General features: G+C 41.3%; 1 protein-coding gene across 2 annotated transcripts in view; it reads right to left on the bottom strand.

Moving 5' to 3' along the window:
- LOC144595965 (integrin alpha-6-like) overlaps window positions 1-21459 on the bottom strand; it is a 60794-nt gene that overhangs the window by 23253 nt on the left and 16082 nt on the right. For both annotated transcript variants that reach the window (XM_078403953.1, XM_078403954.1), the window contains exons 2-6: window positions 17855-17982; window positions 6288-6367; window positions 4888-5143; window positions 4184-4306; window positions 2198-2402 (exon numbers count right to left, since the gene is read on the bottom strand). In XM_078403953.1, the coding sequence (XP_078260079.1) occupies window positions 2198-2402; window positions 4184-4306; window positions 4888-5143; window positions 6288-6367; window positions 17855-17982 (792 nt within the window). The remainder of the gene's footprint in view (window positions 1-2197; window positions 2403-4183; window positions 4307-4887; window positions 5144-6287; window positions 6368-17854; window positions 17983-21459) is intronic.

The following is a 21459-nucleotide window of genomic DNA, read 5'->3' as shown; positions in this document are numbered from 1 at the left end:
AATGAGAGAGGGCCAGATTTATTATTTACTAGACAAAGTGGACCCGTTAGGCCCAAACCTCTCCTACATTGGTGCAGCACCTGTCGTCCCCCCACTCCTCTCTCCTCAACCCCCTCCTCTCTCCTCAACCCCCCCCCCTCTCTCCTCAACCCCCCCCTCTCTCCTCAACCCCCCCCTCTCTCCTCAACCCCCCCTCTCTCCTCAACCCCCCCCTCTCTCCTCAACCCCCCCCTCTCTCCTCAACCCCCCCCCTCTCTCCTCAACCCCCCCCCCTCTCTCCTCAACCCCCCCTCCTCTCCCTTCTCCCCCACTCCCCCCTCCCTCTAAACTTTAAAATGTGAATAACTTTAAAAATATAACACCGATTTCAATGAAACTACTTGCATTTTCACTAAAGTGGCAATGGTGAGTAAGGTGGGCCTAAAATTGTCGTGCTATCGTGCACCGTTTTGACTGAAGTTCAGTCACAAGATAACAAACGAGAGTTTTAGTATATAGATTTTGAAACTGAAGAGACTGGATATTTAGATGTCAGATTAGGAAAAGGGGCGGTGCAACAAGACCCGGGTGTCCTTGCACATCAATCACTGAAAGTAAGCATGCAGGCAGTGAAGAAAGTAAATGGTGTATTGGCGTTCATAACGAGAGGATTTGAGTATAGGAGCAAGGAGGTCCAACTGCAGTTGTACAGGGCCCCTGGTCAGACCACACCTGGAGTATTGTGTGCAATGTGTCTCCAAATTTGAGGAAGAACATCCTTGCTATTGAGGGAGTGCAATGTAGGTTCACCAGGTTAATTCCCGGGATGGCGGGACTGACATATGATGATAGAATGGGTCGACTAGGCTTGTATTCACTGGAATTTAGGATGAGAGGGGATCTGAAAGAAACAAAAAAATTCTTAATGGATTGGGCAGGCGAGATGCAGGAAAAATGTTTCTGATGTTGGGGGAGTCCAGAAACAGGGGTCACAGTTTAAGAATAAGGAGTAGTGTAGGGACATACGGATTGGCGGGGGGGTCTCGAACCCTCGGTTGGGCTAACGGGTCACGTGGTGCGGGAGAGCGAGGTATAGGTGTGTCTGGTGCCAAACTGGAGAGATGAGATTAGATTATATTAGCTAGTAAAGTAGTGTGTGTCCAAAGTAAGTGCGTTGCGTCTTGTCACGGTTTTTACCAAGAATAAAGTCTTTTGATAACATCGCTCGATTTGGACTCACGACAGTAGACCATTTAGGACTGAGATGAGGAAAGAAATTTTCACGCAGAGAGTTGTCAATCTGTGGAATTCTCTGCCACAGATGGCAGTGGTGGCCAATTCAGTGGATGTTTTCGAGAGTTAGAGTTAGTTCTTGGGGCTAACAGAATCAAGGGATATGGGGAAAAACCAGGAACAGGGTACTGATTTTGGATGATCAGTCATGATCATATTGAATGGTGGTGCTGGCTCGAAGGGCCAAATGGCCTACTCCTGCACCTATTTTCTATGTTTCTAGTTAATCAAAGTGCAAAACATTCTGAGGGGCCTGGATCCTTTATTCGGTATGTCAAGCCATTCCTTCTGGCTCTAAAATGTAGGTGCTTCAAACGGCACAAAGTGCCAGAGTATAACTCAGCAGGTCAGGCAGCATCTCGTGTTCTACAGAGATGTTGCCTACCCTGCTACATTACTCCAGTACTTTGTGTCCTTTTGTGGAAACCAGCATCTTCATTTGCCCCGCCATTCTTCCACAAACAAACCAATTGAAACTATATTTCAGACGACTTGTGTATTTCCTTTTAACTAGCAATCATTTCACATACAATTTCTTTGCTCTTCTTATCTTAATCAGATGAATTTGTGCCAATTGAGTCAGTATGCTTTGTTTTGGTTTTCCTTATGAATATAATCAGGGAAAGAAAAGTTAGCATGGTCTGCACTTTTGGCTCACTACTGTGTTAACCCATTGTGTGGGAGAGATTGCAGTTATTGGAACCGCAATCAAAAAACATACTGCGGGAGAGGCTCAGTGGGCCCGGTGCCATCTGTGGTGTGAATGCACAGATGACATTTTGGGTCAGACTGATGGTAGTTGAAGGTGATAGCTGGCAGAAAGAAGGTGATGGGAAAGGGGTGGGTTGGGAGCTTGCTAGTCTGACACGTGACCTGCAGAATATCAAATTATCACTTGTCGCCTGCTACAGCTCCATGGACTAACCTGTCTTGATTAAGATCCACGACAGCAATATCATATCCAAAAGACGATGCTAGCCCTTCTCCATTCAGGATGTACTCGGACTTTAGATTTTGTCTTTCCATCTTTAGGAAAAGAACAGCCCCAGTGTGGTTGGCTCTTGGTGCACCCGACACGATGGTCAATGTGTCGTGCGATATGATTCCCCTGCCCGAGTCCAGAGAGAAGCCTAACACAGAACAGTAGAATGAAGGCACATACTCTAATCAATAAAACACCCATGGGCAACTTGACAGGTAATGACACTATAAAAATGTAATTGCATCATATCTGCAATCTATTAAATCAATACATATTTGCAATTTGGTTACGAGTATATTACAAGGTGGTTGGGGAAGATACGCTACTGGCATTTAAGAGACTTTTGGATAGGCACATGACATGCAGGTAATGGAGGGATACAGGAGTTGGTCCTGGCATCATGTTCTGCACAGACATTGTGGGCCAAAGGGTCGGTTCTGGTGCGGTACTGTTCTATGTTCTATATTCTATTGAACAATACGAGCACATTGGTAATTAAACAAGGCTCCTGCTCGGTTTTTTGCGTCTGGCCATAATTCTCTGCAGTCAGATGTTCTGATGACACGATCATGGGAATCAAATGGATGCAGACTAAAGGTGACCTGCATCTGTGGAATACCTCACACCAAGGAATTATACTTTATAAACGCAAACCAGAAAATAATTATTCAAGTATAAATTGCATGACTCATGGTATAAGATAACAAAAAAATCAGTAATTAAACACTCCTTAGATGCTAACATTCCTTAAGTCAGTGAAGGTGGTAAAAACTTCCACTGCTGGATCATAGTTCTGCTCAGACTGCTCTTTTGATGAGAGTTTGTTGAGGGGGAGGTGGAACATCACCATGGTACATTTTTTATTTGAACCAATGTCGAAGGAGTACACCCGAGTCACTTCCAAAACTTTCCTGGGAAAATTCTGCTCATTATGTCTTTGATAAACCTCAGTAGAATTCATGCCAGCTCAAACCTGGCACACGTCCCATTTAGGCCACAAAAAAGACCGTAACTCTTTCAGTGACTAAGGCAATCTAATCAAAAGGAGATTAATGGTCTTGGTCTGCAGGGAACATCGGCTCTTCAGGGAACAAAACATCTCTGGCATTTTTTTCCCTTTGGCCCAGGCTTGCTGGGGACACCTTAGACTGAGCAACAGTGAACTGTATAGGAATGTGTGATGTGGAATTTGCAGCTTAGGTACCCCTACATCTCTCTGCGGTAAGGGAAATAGGCCCACTCCCACGAATAAGGATTGGGGTTCAACTTCACTCCAAGACTTGGTAATTCCACGTTCTTAAACTTCAGCAAGTCCCCCACCAATCTCGGAGTATGGCCACACAAGACAAACACCGTGTTACGGGAATAGTGACTTAAATATTCTCTTATTTGGAGAGTTTCTCTTGAATCGAATTGCACAAGTTAACTAGATGGAACAGTACCGGATTAGAACAGACTTTTCAGCCCACAATGTCTGTGCTGAACATGATGCTAAGACCAACTCTTATCTGCCTCCACCATATAATTCATATCCCTCCATATCCATATATGCCTATCCCACATGTTCAGGACAACTTTACTGAAGCCAATTAACCTACAAACATCTAAGTCTTTGGAGTGTGGGAGGAAACCAGTGCATGTGGAGAAGATCTACAGGGAGAACGTACAAGCTCTGTACATGCAGCACCCGTAGTCAGGATAGAACCTGGGTCTCTGGTGCTGCAAGGTAGGAACTCTATCGATGCACCATGCCGCCCCAATGAATCAGAACCAATCTTGGAATAAAATCTCATAGCACAGAAAGACACCATTCAACCTAAGTCACTGTGCAATGACTCACTGAATGAGCCATCTATTTGCCTCAAACTTCTGCCCTTACATACAATATATACATACGCACACAATATTTATTCCCTTTACTTAACATACCTAAATAGCTGTTGGCAGGAACAGGCACCAATTTCTCATCCCTGATACTTTCATCACCGACTTCGTAGGGTCCATCATCAAAATTAATTTCCTCAACATTTCTGGATTCTACATGCACAATACCTGAGGGGACAAACAGGTAATTATCAGCATAAGTGACTCCATCCAAAGTACAGGTGCATGTTGCATTATGGTTAGTATGCTGTAGGTTACTTTGAGTATTTAATGAGAATTCTTGTTGGTTTTACATTCTCAATTATATTGATTACACAATTGTACGAATTTTAAATATATGAATTTCATTTCAGTAACTCAACCCACAAATTCAAATTCCAAGCAGGGATGTAAAGTAAGAGTAGTCAGGAAAATGGTGGAATCTACCATGGGACGTGAAAATGGCATTTCAAACTTGGCAGAGTTTACATGTTCTTTTGACAGGAAAATTTTGAATGATGAATCTGAAAAGTATCCTGAGCAATTTTACATACAAACCCATGCATGGTCATGAATTCAAAGGAGATTAAGCAGATTAATTTAACTTTACAGACAATATATTGTAAACAGCTGCTAATTGCTGATTCTTCATATTTATTACAATTTTTAAAAAGTGAAACATTATTCTGCAAACTTGATATGTTATTTTACAGATATCATATACCACAAAAAAACTCAATGTTACAGTGCTTTGTTCGGAAGAATGTTACCTTTCCAGTTGTAGGCACCTGGAGCCCCATACACAGAATAATTATCACCCTTGGAGAAAGCACTAGCTACACCTTGCTGACAGATACCAAACTTTTCATGACCTTGAGGTCGCCCGGCACAAAGTTTCACATTTATATCAGTTCCTTCCCGTCGGAAAATTAGATCCTGGCTCAAAATATAGCACTGTCCGGTCACATCACGAGACTCCTCTGAATTATTCACATGTCGCCTTTGCTCATATCGATGCGCACAAACCTGAAATTACAAAACATTTTACATTTAAGATGAACAGTTAGACAATAAGAATAATAATAATCCATCCACTTACCTATACAGCCCACCATTAAATCAAACCGTGATAATCATTGCAACCATCTTCAGCAATTAAGTTCTTACCAACAGACTCAGAAATGATGTCTGCTGATAATTGTGTAATGTTTGAATCCATTTGACACTCCTCAAGATATGGAACAGTGGGTGCATGCAAGCAGCTAGACCTAAACACCATGCAGGCAAGGGGTAAGGAATAGTAAATAACATTCATGTCACAAAATGCCAGACAATACCATCTCCAAGAGCAGTCTAATCTATCCATGATATTCAATGGCTTTACAAATGCCAAGTTCCCCATCACCAATGTTCCGCAGGTTAATATTAACCAGAAAAATCCACTCGCTGCAAGTCGGAGTTTCCAAATTTTGTTTTGTTGTGCCTCACTTCGAAGTGATCATTTTTCTACTGAACAATTCCTGCCAAAAATTCCCCACTAATTAAAAATAATGAATTGAACCTATGTATCTGTTTTTAAAATGATCTGTCCCATCTACCTGCACGGAGATCACCCAGGCTGAAAACCAAAGTTACAAGCATATAAACAAATTATTCCTCAATAGCTTCATTTTAGTTGCAATTCCAGAAGGAAATCCTTCATAGATATTTCCATTGTAAATGAAGCAAAATGGCGTTCCAATTGGCCATGAAAGGTAGCTCTAAAGGAAATACAAATAAAAAAAATTGCCAAGAGCTGTTAGCTGAAAAAATAAAATGGAGCCATGGTTAGGACCTGAAGTGTTGAGCTCAGAAGGAGATTGTTTGCCTTGTCAAAGGAAGCTGTTTTTCAAGTTCAATTGAGTGTCATTGGAACAGTTGGATGGTCACGGTCAGCAAGGTCAAAAGGGGGTTCAACAGATAAGTAAAAGCTATCAGAAGCCAGTGGATTGAATGGAGATATCCCGTCATTGCATCTAGTCTTCCTAATGTAGATAAGCTACACGGTCGGCAGTAAATACAGTGGACTACTCTGAAAACAGCACGGGTAAATGGGTGGAAGGAACGGCTGGGCACCAGGTTCCAAGGAAAGTAGTAGGAAAGGAACATTTGTGAAGAGCTCAAAACTTACCAAAACCTTTCCTCCTGGACCCTGGCTTTCCACAGATACACCCATCCACTGATCATCTTTACTTTCCTGTGATAGGTCAACTGTAAAGAGGGTAAAAATAACAGGTTTAGAGACAATTAAAATTAAACATTTCCCCGTAACCTTTTTGAATGTGCCATTAGGCTGTCCATTGTTCAGATCTTAGGCTCTGAGTGGTGGGAAAGAAGGTGGCCAAAGGAGACACCTCATATTTCTGGCACTGATACTAGTTTGCAATGTGAAGGCAGCAATTGTAGCATGTATAGTTCATGGAGATGTGGTCCTTCCCATTGGGATTCTCACAATTCCCCCTGGTAATTGCAACCTTTAAAAATCACCAAATCTTTTGTAAGTGAGATTTGCTGCGACATGGAGCAGTGGAGGACACCAACGACATCGCCTGTCCAGGCAAACCTTGCAACTCCGACCCAGTGCCGCCACCAGGACTAAAGACCTTTATGGCAAAATTAAGTTTCTCCATTGTTAACAGTTTGGACTTGAATTGCACAAAATGGCACTGGAAATGTGGTGGCTCTCATGTACTGTCTCAGTGTAATTTACTACTCTAACATTCTTGTATTTAAGTATGTTTGCGCCCATCTATAGCAAGATTTATTAACTATATGCAAAAAGGAACTTCACTGTACTTAGGAAAACAGAAATAGGACACTCGTCATCTGCCAAGCCAATGACACAGCTACGCTTGCAGATAGGATTTACCACGGTCTCAAATGCCCAAAGCACTGACACTTGTCTGTCAAAACTGAGGATAATAAACTCTGCAAATATATTTTATTTGCTGAGGAGCAAGGGAGGCAAAAGTCCCTTTAGGTGAGCTAACCTGTGGATTTCTCCCATGATTTCCCCAGGCAGAATGGATAAAGAGAAGCCCAAAATGTTGCAGAAATCAGCAAAGCACATTTCATAACCATCTAGGAAACAGAAGAAATAGACCCCTGAGCTCCTCACCTCCTCTGTCTTTTTATAATACAATGACTGATCGTTAAACCTCACCTCATTCCTGTGCTAACTCTAGTTCCGTCCATTCCCCTATTTTCCAAAAATCCAGCAATCTCTGTCTTGGATATACTCAGTCACTGAACCTCCACATCCCTCTTGCATGCAGAATTCCAAAACCTCATTGCAGTCATCGTGAAGAATTTTGAGATCCTGACTTGTAGTTTGAAATCCTCCAGCCAGGGAATCATCAACCCTATCAGGCTTGGGAAAAAGTTTCTATGTTTACCACCGACTCTTTTAAAATCTAGAGATTGCGTAATCTTTCCTCAAAGGCCAAATGTCATATTCCAGGAATCAATCTGATGAAGCTTTGGTGTGCTTGTGCTCCCACTATAGCACGATCTTTCCTTAGAGAGGAAGACTAGCTATACACCATATTCCAATAAGACTTCTTTACTCTTGTACTCAATGCCTCTTGTAACTAAGACCAACATATTCTCTGCCTTCCTAAATATAGCTGTTCCCGCATGTTAATTTATAACAATTCACGTGTACAATCAACTTGGATCTACTATGACTCCCAGTCCTATCAGTCTCACCAATCATAGCCTCCCAAACCTAAGCTGTTCAGTTCATTCTGACTCCCAGTTTTCTATTAATTAACCAATTATCAGTACAAGTCTGTTTATTATCCCCAATCCCAAGTTTGAATTTTGTTTAATAAACCATTAGAAATTAAAAATAAACTAAAACAGTGGGCCATTCCTGTCAGCTCTGTATGTAATAAGATCAAGACTGGTCTTAAGACCTTTGTGCCACTTTCCTGCACTAACACTATACTCCTCGAGTCATCTTAATATCCAAGATTCCATCACTTTGTTTAGTAAGCTCTCAGAGAATCTAATTGATGGTTCCCGTTTAACTATTCTGCATGTTACAACCCCAAATGGAGTTAGGAAATATGATCTTCCTTTTAAAACTCCACATAAGATTCTTCTCACTCTTGATATTTTTTTTTGTGCCATTAACATTTCCATAATCATAAATGTTTTCCTTTTCTTACTACTGATCTAGGCCAACTAATCTATGGTTCTTTGTTCTCAAGTAATAAAGTTAAGATTGCTGCTCTCCAGTCTGTTGTAAATTTTCTAAAATTGGTAAAATATTGGAAGTAGGCAACTGATGCATCCACAATTTCCATAGACAACTCTTTCACAAGCTTGGGATACGGGTCATCGGGTCTTAGCCATTTATTAGATTTCTGTCCTGTTTTTCTGCACTGTTTTTCAGATTTGTCTAATAAACAAATGCCAATACCAATCTTCTTCCATCAAGACAGATAAAATATTTGTTTTTCTGCTCTTTTCGTTTGACAATAGGTCATTAACCCAAGATGTTGCTTGCTCCAATCCCTCCGCACCCATCCCACCCACTGGTTCTTTCCCCTGCAAATATAGAAGGTGCAAGAGATTCCAACGACTCAAACAATCCTTCCAGTGAGGCAGACATTCACATGTACCTCGTCCAAACTGGTCTACTGTATTTAGTGCTTGCTGTGAGACCTCCTCTAAATGGGAGAGATCAAGCGTAGATAAGCCAATGGTTTGCAAAGCATCCGTGTTCTGACTACAACAGCCATCTCAGCTTACGGTTGAACATCATTTCAATTCCCCTTTCCATTCCCACACTGACATTCCATTCTCGTCCCCTTCCACTGCCACAGCACGACCAAACACAAATTAGAAGAACAAATCCTCATTCCACATGGGTGGCTTACACCACAATAAAATGAACATTGTATCTTCTATTTTCCAGTAGCCCATGCTTCCAGTGTTCCTTTCCCACTCCCACCAGTCCACCCAGAGTCTCTCTCTGTTCACCCTTTCCATCACCCTCCGCCCCTTACTTGGTTCCATCAGCCCTCCATTCATCTGGATCCACCTATCAACTCCTGTCCTTCCAGCACTTCTATATTGGCCATTCCCCCCCCCCCCCCCTCTCCCCCACCAATCCTGATACAAGATCTAAAATGTTGAAACATCTCTTTTGTCTCCACAGATGCCACTTCACCCGCCATGTTCTTCTGGTGGATTAGTTTTTGCTCCAGATTCCAGCATTCTCTGTTTCCTCACATTATTAGTTGTGCAGTTTTGTGTTTCTCCACATTACTAATCACAGAGAGTGTAATTCTATATGCAATTCAACCTCTCTGGTAATTAGCTTTTCCTGTTTGTGTCAAAAATTAGTAAATTCCAGTGTCATCCACCTGTACCATTTTATATTTTTCACAAATGGTACCTTTTCTGCCAACTATTCCAGCATTCTCCTATCTCAGATTTCTACCCATTTTGTTGTGTTCAGCATATCACAGCAGTCCCAACTTGAAGAGTCTAAAGAAGTGTCTCGACCCGAAATGTCACCATTCCTTCTCTCCAGAGATGCTGCCTATCGCCCACTAAGTTACTCCAGCATTTTGTGTCTACCTTCGGTTTGTTTTTCTCTATTGAGTGAAAGAGTCAAAGTAATTAAAGAAGAAACAGGTCACAAAATGGATGTCTGCTTCTTCTTTGCACATTGCAAATTGCTTAGCTAAGCAGAAAGAGGGTGAGCTGTGTTTAACCCTGGGAAGTACAGCACATACTTTAATTTAAAAAGACTGACCTTTAGTTGGCTTTGCTAAAAAAAAATCTGAGATTGCTTTATTATGAAAAAAAAACAGACCTACTGATGACTTTTTAATACCTTATATGGACATGGTCTTATTTCCTTTACTACGTATGGGCATGATGTGAGTTGTGTCACATCATTCAATGATAAGATAAAGATATAACTAAACCGTTTTGTCCTTTGGTTTCTTGAGTGGGACACGAGGTGAGCTCTGTGGGTGTCTAAAGATACCCAGTGCTGACCTCCCCATTCCCGCCTGGCCTATTAAATTTACTGTTTTACCACTAACTTTGTTGCATTGTTGTCTGTCTAGAGAAAACTAACTTTAACATTTAACTCATTCATCTGTGTACATTTTTACTCTCTGGAAAGTTCCACTAATGATTAACATTAGTGTCCTTCCCCTAAACCAATATCAAAAGCAATTCCAAGACAACTTTGGTCTCCACCCTATCACAGACATTCCAGTGTTCTCTCTTTGCCTTCCCCTATTTACAACTTTACACAAGACTTTTTATTTCCTTTTTCCACTTCAGGCCTGAAGCATTAAATCTGTCTCTCTCTCCCCAAAGATGCCTCCTGATAGAGTCATCGAGTGCTACAGTGTGGAAATAGGTTCTCCAGCCCAACTTCCCCACACCGGCCAACAATGTCCCATCTGCACTATTCCCACTTGTCTGCACTTGGTCCATATCCCTCCAAACCCGTCCTATCCATGTATCCGTCTAATATTGATCTGCCGAATATTTCTAACAATTTATGTTCTTATTTAAAATGTTTTAACTGACGATTTTCATTGCATTATACCAAATCTAAAATATCTTTCCCTTTTTAAGGTCTATCTTTAGTGGAAACCAGTATCTGCAGTACCTTGTGAATATATTTTTCTCTTGCAGGTTTTTTGACAGACAACAAAATATGATATACTCCTTAATTTGTCTTTTTCTCTATTCCTGCTGATTTAGTCTACACAGCCTATACAAAGATTAAAGTCCACATGACGATTATAGTACCTTTGTTATACAGTCTCCTTTTTCTTGATTTGGTATTGATTTATTATTGTCATGCGTACTGAGATATAGTGAGAAATTTTACTTATTCAACGCTGTACATTATTACCACAGATTGAGTGCCAACTGACAAATTTCCATCTCAATGTTTTCAGCTCCCTGCAATCTCCATCGAAACTAATTGCCAACTATTGATTCTGAACTCGCATCCTCTCTGTTCTGACTTTATATTACTTTTTATCATCAGGGTTACTCTTCGCTTTATCCATTTACGAGTTAAGTATCCTGAGATATGTCATTGGCACGTTTTTAACATTGCATTGTGTCTCCATAAATGGATACAACCTAAAAGGAGTTATTTCTTTATGTGCTATCAATTAATCTACATGTTATGAATGTAATAACAAGGAACTGCAGATGTTGACTTACCAAAGAAAGACACAAAACACTGGAGTAACTCAGCGTGTCTGGCAATATCTCTGTAGAACATAAATATGTGACATTTCAGGTCGGGACTAAAAGTCTGAAGAAGGGTCACAACCCAAAACATCACCTTTCCAAGCTCTTCACAGATGCTGCCTGACGCACTGAATTACTCCAACCTTTTGTGCTTTTCTTTGTTTCACTTGGTGAGAATGCTTGTTATAGATGGGGAAAAATGGTATAAAGTTTACAATGGGATCTAAATCAATTTGGAAGGAGGGCCAAGGAGTGGCAAATTAATTTAACTCTGACATGATTGCAGTGTTGCATTTTAGTATGTTAAACCAAAATAGTACTTAATAAATGGTAAAACCCCAGAAAGTATTGTCGAACAGAGATCTGGGAGTACACGTGCATGGTTCCTGAAAGTGGTGGGTCAGGCAGATGGAGTGATAAAGGAGGTGTTTGGCACACTTGTCTTCAATGGAAAGGGTATCCAGTACAAATATTAGGAAATCACAATGCAGTTGTACAAATAATTGGTGAGACCACACTTGTGGTTTTAGTTGCCCCGCTACAGGACAGATGTTATCAAGTTGGAAAGGGTATAGAAGAGATTCACCAGGATATTTCAGTTATTTCTTTTTAATTACTTTGCAATAATTTCAAAACACCTGTTTTCATTTTTTTATTACGGGGTCTGGTGTGTAGATTGAAGATTAAAAAATTAATTTAATCCATTTTAAAATAAGGCTGTAATGTAGCAAAATGTGGAAAAAATGAAGGGGTCTGAATACTTTCTGTATTCACTGAAAAAGACCACAGGATCAGGCTCTTGAACACTACACAACATCAACCTCAACTTTTGTGGACGGTCTTTGATTGCAATGACTTTGCGTTTTGATGCTATTATTGTGGTCATCAATTATATAAACAAAAATTCAATAAATTATATTACTGTTTCAAGGGAACAGGTTCAAGGATCTGACTAGTAGAACAGAAAAAAGGCACACTCGTCTGTTTAGGTACAAATCAGTTTTATTGACAAGAGAGAACAAAAACAATACTTGTCTTGGTATGCGCGGGGTCCGTTTTACAGCAGCACACCTCTTTTTCTGCCTCCGTCTGCGGCGCTGATCGCGACTCAGCCCATTGGTGAACCCCTCTCGTACATAAACTAAACTTATGGCTTCTTGGCGCCTGCCTTTATACAGGTAAGATATCAGCTGTTGAAATAACCGCCGGCAAGTCCTGGCCAATAATGCTGCTCCCAAATTCAAACTATAACCAATGGCAAGGGATTGCATCTGAGCGAGCCCCCCCCCTCCCCGGGAACAAAACGCTATCAGCCGCAGACTGGCGCGTAAAGCAATACAGAGTGCTACAGACTTGGCGCTCAAATCAATACACACAGCGCTACAGACTTGGCACGCAAAGCAATACACACAGCGCTGCCGGTTTGGCGCACAAAGGTTTAAACAGAGCGCTGTTGACTTAGCACCTGGGAATTTAAACAAAGAGCTGTCGGCTGCAGCGCTGTGGGTTCTAAATATAGCGCTACGGGCCACAACGCTATGGGCTTTAAATATAGTGCTATGGGCACAGCGCTATACGTCACATACTGTTCGGGCAAAATTTTCCTATAACAATTACCAGCAGAATCATCTGGCTTACAGTACGAAAGAATTATGACTGGAGAGTCAGAGGATTACCTTTATCTCCTTTCCTACATTGCACACATTAGCTAATGACAATTGACTGTGAATAAAAATATCTCTGGTGCTGCATTAGATATTTGGAAAGTCACTGAGTAATTTTCTGAACCTGCCATCCATCTGGAAAACTAATGGTGAATTTACATGAGAGAATAACTTCTTTAAAACATTCTCTCTCCAGTGTTGGCAGCAGATTAATTTCCACAGCAGCTGGGATCTGCATCAAATTAGCAACCGATATAGTATAAACACCGATTACATTTCCAATGACTGGGAGAGAACCGTATTACATCATGGAGACAGGCAGAATCCCTGCAGTCAACTAAAGTCAGCAAAAGGCTTTCTGATCATAACATTTATGTTATTTTATGTGCAAACTACACTATAATATCATGAGTTTCGCTAAGGCACACAATGGGAGCAAAATGATTTTGCAGTGATCACCAGCTTTACACTCTGTTCAATGTTCCAATTTCAATGGAGTACTGAAGGCAGATACTGGATGGTGAATGTTGTTCAACTCACTCATATTTGGAATGCTTTCCGGGAACAGGAACAGAATACATGTGTTCCGTGGGCTGGGTCTTAATCACCTCATTCTAGTCACAGTAACAGAGTAACACAATCCACCAGGTGGTCTAGAAACCCTAGTTGGTTGTATCGAGTGTTGAGTCCAATGTCACACCACAGCCGTCATGAAATGTTTACAAGACGCAAATTATAGATTGGTGGTCCACTTCCAAAACATTTACACCATGCAAACAATGATTCCTGCATACCAGCCCCCCTCACACCACCACTTTTTTGGACATCAGTTTATTTCCCTTTCCATTTGCCACATTATCACTGTCTTTGCTGATGGATTATAAAGCATTACAACCATTTAGTTATTAACTCATACAGGAAACAGACTCTTCAGCCCAACCTGTCCAGGTTGACTAAAATGTCAGTCCCATCTAACCTAGTCTCATTTGCCTTTCACAAACCCAACACGCTCAGATGAACTTGATCCCTGAGATTTCTTTGTTCATCAACATTCCTTAGCACCCAACCTATTACTGTACATGTTGTACCCTTTTGACTTCCCAAAATGCATCATCTTACACTTGATGAGATTAAATTCCATCTGCCAATGCTACTGCCAAACTTTCCATCTAATCTGCATCCTGCTGTAGTCTTAGACAAAATTCATCACTGTAATGGTTCAATAGTATATTTTTGCATTTAGATCAGTAAGATTATTTCCATACACAAGTACAATCCCCAATTAAGTACAGAATACATAGAAACAGCCCACTGAACCCATATGCAAGAGTCCAGGGTTTTGACAACATTTGTTCATCCACATGTGTTAATGCATTCCATTTACTAATGACCTGAATAGGAAGGCAGAGTATTATCTGAATGGTGTCAAGTTAGGAACAGGGGACGTACAATGAGATCTGGGTTCCTAGTGCATCAGTCACTGAAAGGAAGCATGCAGGTACAGCAGGCAGTGAAGAAAGCCAATGGAATGTTGGCCTTCATAACAAGAGGAGTTGAGTATAGGAGCAAAGAGGTCCTTCTGCAGTTGTACAGGGCCCTAGTGAGACCGCACCTGGAGTGCTGTGTGCAGTTTTGGTCTCCAAATTTGAGGAAGGATATTCTTGCTATTGAGGGCGTGCAGCGTAGGTTTACTAGGTTCATTCCTGGAATGGCGGGACTATCATATGTTGAAAGACTGGAGCGACTAGGCTTGTATACACTGGAATTTAGAAGGATGAGAGGAGATCTTATCGAAACGTATAAGATTATTAAGGGGTTGGACACGTTAGAGGCAGGAAACATGTTCCCAATGTTGGGGAAGTCCAGAACAAGGGGCCACTGAGATGACGAAAAACTTTTTCAGTCAGAGTTGTGAATCTGTGGAATTCTCTGCCTCAGAAGGCAGTGGAGGCCAATTCTCTGAATGCATTCAAGAGAGAGCTGGATAGAGCTCTTAAGGATAGCGGAGTCAGAGGGTATGGGGAGAAGGCAGGAACGGGGTACTGATTGAGAATGATCAGCCATGATCACATTGAATGGTGGTGCTGGCTCGAAGGGCCGAATGGCCTCCTCCTGCACCTATTGTCTATTGAAATATATCACAAATAACAGTGCCAGCACAGATCCCTGTAGTATATCACAGACTTTCAATCAGACATTCTTCCACCTCTACACCCCGCCTCCTATTACCAAAACACTTATGAATTGAATTAGCCAGCTCTCCTTGGATCCCAGGTGCATTGATCTTCTAGACCAGCCTAGCATGCAGGATATTGACAAATGTCTTACTAAAATTCATTCAGATAAAGTCTACTGTCCGGTTTTCATCAACCTGCTTCATTTACCTCTTCAAAAATCAAAAAACTCCACCCTCTCCAGTCCACCCATATAACTAAAAGTCATTCCAGGAATTATTTAGGGAAATCTCTTCTGTATTCTCCCCAAAACCTTCAAATCTGTCCAAATGTTTGGCACTCAGAATGGACTCAATATTCCAGTTGTGGTTGTACTAGTGTTTTGGAAAAAAATTATCATGACTTCCTTGCTCCAATATCTGTGTTTATAAAGCTAGGATCCTATGCTTTTTTTATTTATTTAAAAGAACACTTTCCAAACCAACTCTGTTACTTTCAATAAACTGTATAGATAGCGCAAATCTCTGTATTTCGGTATTTCTTTTAGAATTTTGTCTTATTCATTCCACCTAGTGTAGTGTTCCACATTTCTTTGCATTAAATTTCATTTACTGCCCAGACCTCCATTTCAACTGTTTATTATTATCCTTCTCAGAGCTTCTGAGCAAACACCAAATTTGGAACGCCCTATACCCCTCCATACCCATACAAATCACTGATACATTAAGAAAAACAGCGACCATTGGACTAATTCTTGCTGAATTTCCCCATATACACACTCCTCTTCCTCCCCCCCCCCCCCAACTTCCAAGAAACAACTGTCACCACCACTATTTGTTGTTGTTTATCAATTTTCTATCAATGTTGTGCAGTCCTGTAAATATTTCCAATACTTGGGAACTTTTAATATAAATGTACATACGTCTGCTGCAATTAGAGGATAAGTTATGAAATACATTTACAGTTCTCCCTATAGCTTAAAGACTAAAAGGTCAGCGATATTTTCTTGTTTAACATTTTCTGTGAATCCCAGGAAAGCTGCAGGCCCCGATGGTGTGACGGGCAGAGTGCTGAGGGAATGTGCAGACCAATTATCTGAGGTCTTCACAAAAATCTTCAACCTGTCCCTTTTAAAATCCACCATCCCTCCCTGCCTGAAGTCCGCCACAATCATCCCACTGCCGAAAAAGTCTGTCATCAGCGGTCTTAACGACTACCGTCCGGTAGCACTCACACCGGTCATCACAAAGTGCTTCGAGAGACTGGTCCTGCAGCACATCAAAGCCAGCCTCCCACCCACCTTCGACCCACACCAGTTTGCCTACAGAGCAAATAGGTCTACAGGGGATGCCATCGACACTGCTCTTCACACTGCACTGACCCACCTTGAACACCAGGGGAGCTATGTGAGGATGCTCTTCCTCGACTTCAGCTCTGCCTTTAACACGGTCATCCCGAGCAGACTGGTCACCAAACTTTCCGACCTTGGATTTTCCCAAACCATCTGCCAATGGATCAAGGACTTCCTGACCAACCGCCCCCAGACCGTCAAAATAGGCCCTCACCTCTCCTCCACCATTACACTGAGCACCGGCTCACCACAGGGCTGTGTGTTGAGCCCCATCCTTTACTCCCTCTACACTCACGACTGCGCCCCCACCCATCCCACCAACACCATCATCAAGTTCGCGGATGACACGACTGTGGTTGGACTCATCTCAGAAGGAGATGAGACAGCCTATAGGGATGAAATCCAAAGGCTGGCAGCATGGTGTTCAGTGAACAATCTGGTCCTGAACTCCTCCAAAACAAAGGAACTTATAATTGACTTTAGAAAAACCAGTGTAGACTACGACCCACTCTACATCAATGGGGTCTGTGTGGAAAGGGTACCAGCTTTCAGGTTCCTGGGTACGCACATCGCAGAGGATCTTACCTGGTCTACCAACACCATCACCACAGTAAAGAAGGCACAGCAGAGACTCCACTTCCTGAGGATCCTCAGGAAAACCAACCTGCAGGAGAAGCTCATGTTGTCCTTCTATCACTGCTCCATCGAGAGTGTGCTGGCATACTGTATAACCACATGGTATGCCAGCTGCTCAGAAAAGGACAGGAAGGCCCTTCAGAGGGTCATCACGACGGCCCAGAAGATCATCGGCTGCTCACTGCCCTCCCTGGAGCACCTGTTCAGCCTACGCTGCCTCAGTAGAGCAGGCAAAATAATAAAAGATCCATCCCACCCCGGCCACCGTCTGTTTGTTCATCTGCCCTCTGGTCGACGTTTCAGGTCGATCAAATCCCGAACAAACAGACTTAAGAACAGTTTTTACCCCAGGGCCATACGAGAACTGAACACTACCTTTGCACTAGGCAACACCGTTAAAAAATCTTGTACTTAATATAATTGTATTTAATTGTATTTATGTATTTATTTGTTTTTGCATTTATTGCATATATGTTTGTACGCACCGTCAGGATTGGCTATTTTTTAATTTCGTTGTACTCGTTGCAATGACAATAAATGAATATTATTATTATTATTATTATTATTATTATTCAGCAGAACCTTTTATACTGTTAGCTATCCTGACATTCAATAAAATAACACTCACCATCATTGTCAAAAACGGCACGCACACAGTCATTTTCACTGTTTGTAATGGGGCATTTGTATAATCCGCCTGTTACTTTAGCCTTCTGCTCTGGAAATCCTTCTGCTTTCGGTGCACCAACCAATAACCTGTTCAGAATTAATTTTAAAACATTAGATGTGTGATCAAACAGATCATTGAATACTTACATGCAGGGCAGACAGAGGGAGAGAGCTTTGCAGCAGGGATCAGGGACTGCAATTTTCAACTATTCAATGGTTCAATACTACTTTATTGTCACATGTACCTAGGTACTGTGATTTTGTTTTTGCATACAGTTCAGTAAAAATCTCACCATACATAGGCAGAAATCATACTTAATTACAAGAGTGTAAGATAGTAGATTACTGGCACTGTGTTGGTACAGATTCCTACAAATACTACTTCAGAAGCAATCCTAAACAGATAAGCATCATATATCAAGCTTACCAAGCTTATCTTACACTTATCATGACACAGGAGGCTATTCAGCCCATATTAACCCCCAAAACAAGCAATCCCATTCCCCTATTCCTTTTTTTCCATGTATTCATTTGCAACAATCTCTCTCACACATGTCCATTAACTCCCCTTTTGATTATATCTGCCATTTACTAATAGCAATGAAGAATTGACATTAGCCAATTAACCCTATCAACTTGTCTCTATGATGAGTACCAACTCTGCATAGGTCAGGGTTGACCCTGGTTTACTGGCGCTATGAGGCAGCAGCACCAAATGCTGCATCACTGAGAAAATGAAGTCAGCACCATTGCTGGATAAATCCAGGCATCTTCATGCCCTCGGCACATGTTAAGTCCAAGTTGACTTGTACCCATCTCAACATGGGTTATTCTGAAGAAGGGTCCCGACCAGAAATGTCATCCATTTTTTCTATCCAGAGATGCAGCCTGGCCCTCCGAGTTATTCCAGCATTTTGTGTCTATCTTCAACACGTCAAGTTATTTGCAAAGAAACCACTTATCGTTGAGTGGATGCTTTGAACTGTACAGTTGTTCCTAAACTTTAGTCTGCATATCATGCAAAATTGGAATATTCCATATGAAGATTGAATACCTTCCTAATTGTTTTTATATATGGTGAATATCAGCATTCAGGCCATGTCTAAGAACAATCAATGGGAGACAAAACCACAGAAATGTTCCTTTGAACTCCAGCAACTGGGATGTACATGGCATATTTTGTTACTAACTAAATTTTAAGGCATTATATTAAATTAACAATGAAACACTAAGAAAAATACTAATTTTAAAGTAGAAACAAAACATTTCTCTCTTCAGTCTTTTTTGAAAGGGACGTGCTGAATGCCATAGCTTCAATTAATTTCCAAGTTTAGTAGAGTTGGGTGCATTCTCAAGGCAAAGGAACAGCTTTCTCTATAGTTGCCTTCCTTCCCTCTTTCTGTTGTAAAGAACAGATACTGGCTTTCATTTCACGAGGCATGGTGACCAGCAGCAGTAGCCACAGGCCATTATTAGATGTCTATGTATGACGTCGCTGAAACCGACAGTCGTGAACTTGAACAAAGGACAAAAGATTTGTGAGAAGCTTGAAAACTTTCCGAAAAAAAGTAAAGATCCTTTCAGAGGCCAAAATCCAAGGTTTTGCAGAACTGCACTACAATAGCAAAACAAAGACTCACTGACTCCAACTCAAGCTTCTATTTTGAACGCATTCTTTCCTCCCTCAGTGTAAATTCTTAAGTGTCCCAAATCAGTTTTAGAATTAAAGAAACAAGCACATGCATACTAAAATAATGCAATGAATAAAGTAGCACCATACATTTCCAGAATACTCTTGTTCTTTAGAAATATTTAAGAATACTTATCACCTTTAGCAAAGGAGTACCCTTACAAATGATGAACTCAAGGCATCACATAAACACAAATAGAGGCTTTGAACATCCATAAATTTGTGTTATGTATTTTGCATAAAAATCAAGAAGCAAACTGGACAGAGTCTGTTTTTGCTGATTTCTAATCCGAAATTCAACACTCCAAAACAGAGATTTTCAAAGGGCCACTGGGCTCTTCCCATGTCTGCTCATTAAGTACCCAGGTCTGGGTATGATAAATAGCATATAATGAAAGTCAATGAACAAGCCTAAATTTGCTACTTGGCTTTTTTTTGCAATCGTTATTCCAAATTGTGCAAAGTTACTTGTTTTCGTCAACTTCTTGTTCATTGGAGAGCAGCAACTTGCACAGAATGTAGGGTTCCTGCTGGGTGATGGGAAGGATCCCAATTACATGAATAGGTGGAACATTTTATCTGATTGAGGTTCTCCTATCAGAGGAAATATTCTCTCAGCATTTCCTATGTCTAGCCCTCTAAAGAAGCTTAGAGGCATTTTAATAAGACTACCTGTCGCTCTTAACACTAATGTGTTGAGTACCAATCTATTTAACCTTTCTTAGGAGGTCAACCCCTCCATGTCTAGGATCATCCAAGTGAACAGGTACAGAGGGGATAATCTACATTGATCAGTGAGTGATTATTAAACTGTGCCAAAAGGAAAGTCGGGTTATGTGCTGCGTGGCATTATGACGGCTATCAGAAAAGCATCAGAGATTGCAGGCTCTGATCCTAGCAGTGATCACACAACAAATGAAGACCTGTCTGTGGCCGCCCTAACTTTAACAATTAGGCCAAATGCAAGCTTGAGGAACACCTCACCTGAGCACATTGCAGCCTTCAGGACTCTGCACTGAATTTTCCAACTTTACATAATTCGCCTTTTCTGTCTGCATCAGAACTGACCATTTCTGCCAGTCATCTGTTTAAAGAAAATTCTGACCAAGGATCTTGGACCCGAAATATTAATTCTATTTCTCTTTCCACAGATGCTGGCTGACCTGCCGAGTGTACTTCCAGCCTCTGCGGTTTATTTTGCTTTTCCTTCAAATCACTACTATTCACTCACTTGCATATGCTCTTATTGCTATGGCTGTTCCAGTCATTGAGACCCTGCACTTTGCAAAGTTACAAAACCCAGAGCCCTCTTCAGCTGGCTGCAGATGTATTAAGGAATATTATGAAGGAACTGGCTTTAGCAAACAGAGCATCTATATACTAAAACTCTCATTTGTTTGTTTGTTTGTTTGTTCTTGAACTATAGCCAAAACGGTACACGATAGCGCGTCAATTTTAGGCCCACCCTACTCACCGTCGTCCCTTTGGTGCTAATGGAAGAAGTTTAATTGAAATCGGTTATATTTTTAAAGTAATTCACATTTTAAAGTTTAAATCTATCTCCTAGGAAGGGAGGGAGGGGGGAGGGGGGAGGAGGGAGGATAAGGGGGGTTGAGGAGGGGGAGGAAGTGAGGAGGGGAGGTGGGGAAGGGTGCTGCACCAATGCAGGAGAGGGGTTTGGGCCCAACGGGTCCACTAGTCAAAAACTAATAGTATTGATCTTTCCGGAGGTCAAAACCTTGAGGGTTCTTGTTACTTTCCCTCCTACAGGCTATGCAGTGACCCCTTAAGTGACATCAGCTTGCAATTTGTTTGCTGATTTATGGATCTCCATGTCAATTACCACTTCCAACAAACAATAATAAAATGCTTGT

Source organism: Rhinoraja longicauda, chromosome 8, assembly GCF_053455715.1.
Source record: "Rhinoraja longicauda isolate Sanriku21f chromosome 8, sRhiLon1.1, whole genome shotgun sequence".
Classification (NCBI taxonomy): domain Eukaryota; kingdom Metazoa; phylum Chordata; class Chondrichthyes; order Rajiformes; family Arhynchobatidae; genus Rhinoraja; species Rhinoraja longicauda.
This window is presented reverse-complemented; position numbering and strand designations above follow the sequence as displayed.